This window comes from Uloborus diversus, chromosome 1 (assembly GCF_026930045.1).
Source record: "Uloborus diversus isolate 005 chromosome 1, Udiv.v.3.1, whole genome shotgun sequence".
Taxonomy (NCBI): Eukaryota; Metazoa; Arthropoda; class Arachnida; order Araneae; family Uloboridae; genus Uloborus; species Uloborus diversus.
Genome location: NC_072731.1, coordinates 205,675,171 through 205,681,170, shown reverse-complemented (window position 1 = coordinate 205,681,170; position 6,000 = coordinate 205,675,171). Strand labels below are relative to the sequence as shown.

The following is a 6,000-nucleotide window of genomic DNA, read 5'->3' as shown; positions in this document are numbered from 1 at the left end:
CTTTGCACAAATAAATTTTCAGCTCTATTAATTTAAATTAGATGCTTTGTCATTGATCAAAATAACGGTTTCGCCGCTGAGCAGATTACATCAAATATTCAGAAGTCTTTTCGAACATTGCTCGAATTATTTTTATGTCTAAAAATATTCATGTTCTTACCTCTAGGTAAGATTATCTTTTTCTATTAGCTGGTTTCTTGCGGTTGGCTCTACTCTGCAACGCAACACAACACAACCATTGAACTACAACAAAAGTGGACTGTATAACTTTTATTATGATTAATTTCATACACTTGAGAGCAGCATTCTTTCAGCCGCTCTGACCTTAAACTCCCTGAATTGGTTGCAGCCAGAGGTTTTTAACTAAACATAGGTGGCGCTTTAACATACCGGGCCACGTTGAAACATATATGGTTTCAAAAATTATATGATAAACTATGGAAAAAAAAACAATTGAGAACTAACTACTATCAAGTATACATTACTGGCAACAAATATGAAATACACATTATTAAAGTTTGCAAAATAAAACAGATGTAAAGAAGCCTTTTTACAAAACAATTATTTACCAATCCATTAGTAACAGTCACCTAAAGTTCATCAGTCCATATTAGGCAAAACTGCTACTTTATGAATTGGTCGGCGAAAAATTCCAGTATCGGTCTTTATGTTAACAACTCGCACATTCTGATCCGAACCAGGGAAAACTTCCATTACTCTACCTAACCTCCACCTTAGAGGAGGAACGTTGTCCTCTTTAATTAAAACTAAATCATTTACTTTAATATTTGGTTGTTCTCGTACCCATTTGGATCGCTGTTGCAACGCGGAAACATATTCATTTAACCATCGTTTCCAGAAACTCTGAAAAATCTGTTGAGTTAATTTCCAGCGATAAGAAGGGGGAATTTTTTCGTTGAGAAGATTTTCTTCTGGTATTGAAGAAAGCGATGTACCAACCAAGAAATGCCCAGGAGTAAGAGCAGATATTTCGGATGCCCAGACCTCTGACAAAGGGCTCAACGGTCGGGAATTTAAACAAGATTCAATTTGTGTCGTTAGCGTTGAAAATTCTTCCAAAGTCAATTTTTGGTCTCCTATTGTACGTTTTAGGAGAGATTTAGCGGATTTGACAGCTGCCTCCCAAATTCCTCCAAAATGAGGGGCGGAAGGTGGATTAAAGTTCCATTTAATTCCCTCGTTGGCGAAATAATTATGAACGGGTTCTTCCTTCTGGAGAAGTGCAATAACTCTATTGAATTCTTTATTTGCAGCTACAAAATTTGACCCACAATCCGAAAATACCTCACTTGGTTTTCCTCGTCTCGCCACAAATCGTTTTAGTGCAGCTATAAAACAGTCTGCAGATAAGTTGCCAACAATTTCAATGTGCACAGCCTTTACGGCTAAACACACAAAAATACAAATGTAAACTTTTAAGGTTCTAACCCCGCGGCCAGATCGCGGTTTTACTAGAAAGGGTCCTGCAAAGTCTAGACCGGTTTTTGAAAACACTCGTGATGGCATTACTCTAGCACGCGGCAAATCAGCCATCACCTGGGTTGCTGTTTTTCCCTTGAGTTTGAAACACTTAATGCATTTCCAAATTTCCTTTTTAATGGCCGACTTAGCGTTAATTATCCAAAACTCCTTACGTATAACAGGTAACAAAAGAATAGTACCCGCATGTAAATATGTTTCATGATAGGAGCGAATGATAATGGTAGTTAAGTGGTGATTCTTTGGCAGGAGAATGGGATGTTTTCTTTCATTTGAAAAAGGAGCATTTTCCAGTCTACCACCAACACGTATTACACCATCTTCATTTATAAATGGCTTTAAGGAAAGTAATTTACTATTGGCAGGAAGTGGTTTTTTATTCTCCAAATGAAGATACTCAGTGGAAAACTCTTGCTTTTGAACTATCTTCACCAAAATATTTCTTGCAGCTTTCATTTCATCACTAGTCAGATAGCCAATGTTTCTATTTTTGGGATATCGAGCATTTTTAATGAAACGTAGGCACCATGCTATCATGCGGCGTAATTTAACATATGATGAAACTTTAACAATTATCGGAAAATCAACAGACGATGTTCCATATAAACACGAAGCCTTTTTTCGTTCTTCTTTTAGAGCGTCCGTTGACGATGGTACTTCTACATGTGGAATTTCCTCGTGTTTAAGCCAATGAGGACCAGACCACCATGATTCAAACTTAAGCAGTTCAGAGGGTAAAAGTCCTCTACTTGCACAGTCTGCTGGATTTTGGTCTGAAGGAATCCAGCGCCAGTGTTGAATAGGAAGGATCCCTTGTATTTCAGAAACCCGGTTAGCAACAAATATTTGCCAACGTGACGGCTGAGATCTTAACCATGCTAAAACGATTGTGCAATCTGTGAAGGCGTGTATTGCATCAATTTGAATATGTAATGACGAAAGAACGATTTGTAGTGAATGCACTAACAACACAGCTGAGCAAAGTTCAAGGCGCAGAATCGATATTGTTTTCAATGGTGAAACACGAGTCTTCGATGTCAACAAGCTAACTTGATGACTGGACGTATCAGAAGATTTTAAGTAAATTACTGCAGCGTATGCTTTCTCAGAGGCATCACAAAAACAATACAGTTCAATATTAGACGCTTCGTGCAAAAGAACTCTTCGAGGCACAGTTACAGGTTCAAGTTGAGAAATATCGTTGCTATAGTTAATCCATCGCTCCTTAAGCTCCGGAGGCACAGGATCATCCCACGATAACTGACATTTCCACAAATCTTGAATCAAAATTTTTGCAGTTATAATAAATGGCGACAACCACCCAAGGGGGTCGAAAATGCTTGACACACTAGACAAAATAGAACTTTTTGTAGGGAAGGCTCTGTGCTTATCCGAAAAATGAATGTTATACGTAAAGTCGTCGGGCGTTGGGTTCCATCTCAATCCCAATACTTTAATAAATTTAGAATCAGCGGTACTAGAAGAACATGCAGACAAGCCCTCTGATTTGCGTAGTTTTTCCAACACAAACGAATTGTTAGTACACCACTTGTGCAATTTAAATTGTCCTCTTCTAAGGAGATCATTCAGTTCATGGATAAGATCAATCGCCTCCTCTTGCGTTTTAGCGCCAAACAGGCAGTCATCAACGTAAAAATTATGCATGATTAGATCAACTGCCTTTGGAAATCTCGCTGCCTCATCAATTGCCAGCTGTTTAAGTACTCGCGTAGCCAAATAGCTAGCAGATGCGGTACCATACGTGACAGTACACAACCTATAAGTCGAAATTGGTTTAGTGGGGTCATCCCTCCACAGAATTTTTTGAAAATCTCTATCTGCATCATGAATCTCTATCTGGCGATACATTTTTTGTAAATCACTTGTAATTGCAATGTTATGACATCTAAACCTCAATAAAATAGCGAAAAGATCGTCCTGCATCTTTGGACCATTCATAAGCGTATCATTTAATGATACACCAGATGTAGTTTTTGCACTAGCATTAAAAACAACTCTTAATTTTGTGGTGGAACTAGACTCATTAATTACATGATGGTGCGGAATACAATAATGAGCATTTTCTTTGCATACCGTATTGTCGATTTCCATATGCCCAAGATCGAGATACTCTGTCATGAACTTTTTGTATTGCAAATAAATGTCAGGCATTTTCAGAAGTCTTTTTTCTAGACTATGAAACATTTTAAATGCGGTGGCCTTGGAGTTACCTAACAGTTTTCTATTAGGTTTAAACGGAAGTCTAACAGAATACCTTCCTTCTTTATTGCGCGTATAATTTTCTAAGAAATGCGTTTCACAAAGCCTTTCTTCCCTTGTAAGCGATTGTGTTGACGGAATTTGTTCTAATTCCCAAAACGACTTAACTAGCTCATCTGTAGTAACACTTAAACTATTAACAGACCTAGATTCTAAGTCACAACAGCTGAGCGTTGTGGCTCCTGCGATTATCCACCCTAATCTAGAACATACTGCGAACGGAAGATTTTCACCCTGTTTTATTACCTCTCCGTTTACAAGCGAAAAAAATACATTTACCCCAAATAGAATGTCTATGCTTTCTTTCTTAAAATAAGAGGGATCTGCTAACAATAAATCCTTATACTCATTAAAACATTTTACAGGCGTAGTTGAATTGGGCAATTCCCCACAAATTTTATCAATGACGTAAGCGGAGGTTACTATCTTAAATTCAGTGCCAAAATGAGAGGAAAATACTAACTCGACTGCTCCATTGCTTAGCGTATTATAACTTCCTAAACAGGAAACTGAAATTTGAGCAGGGTTAATTTTCAATCCCAATTGCTTGGCACATTCTTTCCTAATGAAATTTTTTTCTGATCCCGTATCCAGCAAACATTTACAACTTATCCACTCATTTTTAGAATTTCTAATCTTAATTACAGCAGTGCATAAAAGAACAGATGAATTGCTATTATTCATACTAGTTCCCAATTGATTACCATATGAATTATTTGCACATACTATAGAAGTAACTTCATTTTTCCGATTTAAATCTAAACTCGTTTCTACTGAACAAGGAATAAATTCTTTAGCACTTACAGAAGGAAACCTAGGTATCGACCTATTTTCATTTTCTTGATGTAACATACTGTGGTGCCTCTTCCCACATTTGAAACAAGTATTACCGCTTTTACATTTTCTAATTAGATGCACATTAGAGAGGCAATTAAAACACAGTTTATTTTGTTTTACGAAATCAAATCTTTGCGGTACGGATAGACTGCGAAATTTTACACACTTTGATAAGTAATGATTATCTTTACAATATGAACATACAGAAACCGCAACCAAAGCGTTAACTTTAGAACTTGTGGGCTTTTGTACCTTACCGACTGAACCCTTACTATTGTTCTAGCGTAACTTTTTAGAAACTCTATTAAATCCCTAAGTTTCGGAATTTCAGAATTCTTTGACTGGCGTTCCCACCATAATTTAGTGGAAGTATCTAATTTTTGTAATATTAAATACAACATTAAGGTATCCCCAAATTTATCAACCGATTGACCCAGCGTTTCTAATGAACGAATTATTTCATTGACATTATCTACTAAAGTCAACAAAGCAGAAGCGGATTCATTTTGAATGCTTTGAAGATCCAAAAAGCGTTTAATGTGAGCAAAAGTTTACTCTCTTGTATTTGAGTATCGTTCATCTAACAAATTATACGCAATTTTAAAATTACTATCAGATATTGGAATAGAATTTACAATTTTCGCAGCATCACCTTTTAACGAGGTTTTTAAATATTGAAGCTTTTGAGCATCAGATAGAGATTCATTTTTTGTTACTGTTGCATTAAAAAGATCTTTAAACGTTAGCCAGTCGATAATATTGCCACTGAAATTGGGCAAGGAAAGTTTCGGCAGCTTTATTGTTTCACTTCCGTAATTTGTTTTATCTGCGCTATTTAAACTGGAGACGTTTAACTCTTGTTTCTTCTGCTCGTTCAGTTTTTTCTCAGCACGAAATTTAATTAGTATTACTTTTTCGTTATACGCAAAAACACTTTCTAACTCGCTATCTAATTCTTCAAGATTTTCAATTAGCGCTTCAACCTTATAGTCAATATCTTTCAATTCAGCCTCTTTTTGCTTTAACAGTTCTAAATTTTCACATATTTCCTCAAAGTTAACGTCTTGTTCTTTTAGATTGCCTTCAATTTTCTTTACGTAATTTGTCACTGCTCTTCTTACGATAGAACGTTTTGCTTTAACGCGTGTCAACTCAATTTCATTTTCCTTCGCGTCTTTAGACATTTTCTGGTTATTTAGCAGTCACTAATTTCAAACTTGAAATTGCTACTCACCTCCTTTCATGTAAAGGCTTCGAATCGTAATGCGTAAGTTATTTCACTCCATGCGTCTTCAACTTGCGTTACATTTCTTCACGAGCCATTCTTTTTAATGTCCGGCTCGACTGACCATGTTCTTACCTCTAGGTAAGATTATCTTTTTC

General features: G+C 36.4%; 2 protein-coding genes across 2 annotated transcripts; both read right to left on the bottom strand.

Moving 5' to 3' along the window:
• Positions 1-600: 600 nt before the first annotated feature.
• LOC129218293 (uncharacterized) lies at positions 601-3,705 on the bottom strand. Its single transcript, XM_054852530.1, has one exon. It carries the CDS (start codon positions 3,703-3,705, stop codon positions 601-603), a length of 3,105 nt encoding a protein of 1,034 aa, XP_054708505.1.
• Positions 3,706-5,168: 1,463 nt separating this feature from the next.
• LOC129218282 (uncharacterized) lies at positions 5,169-5,801 on the bottom strand. The gene has a single exon (XM_054852520.1). It carries the CDS (start codon positions 5,799-5,801, stop codon positions 5,169-5,171), a length of 633 nt encoding a protein of 210 aa, XP_054708495.1.
• Between the last annotated feature and the right edge of the window lie 199 nt (positions 5,802-6,000).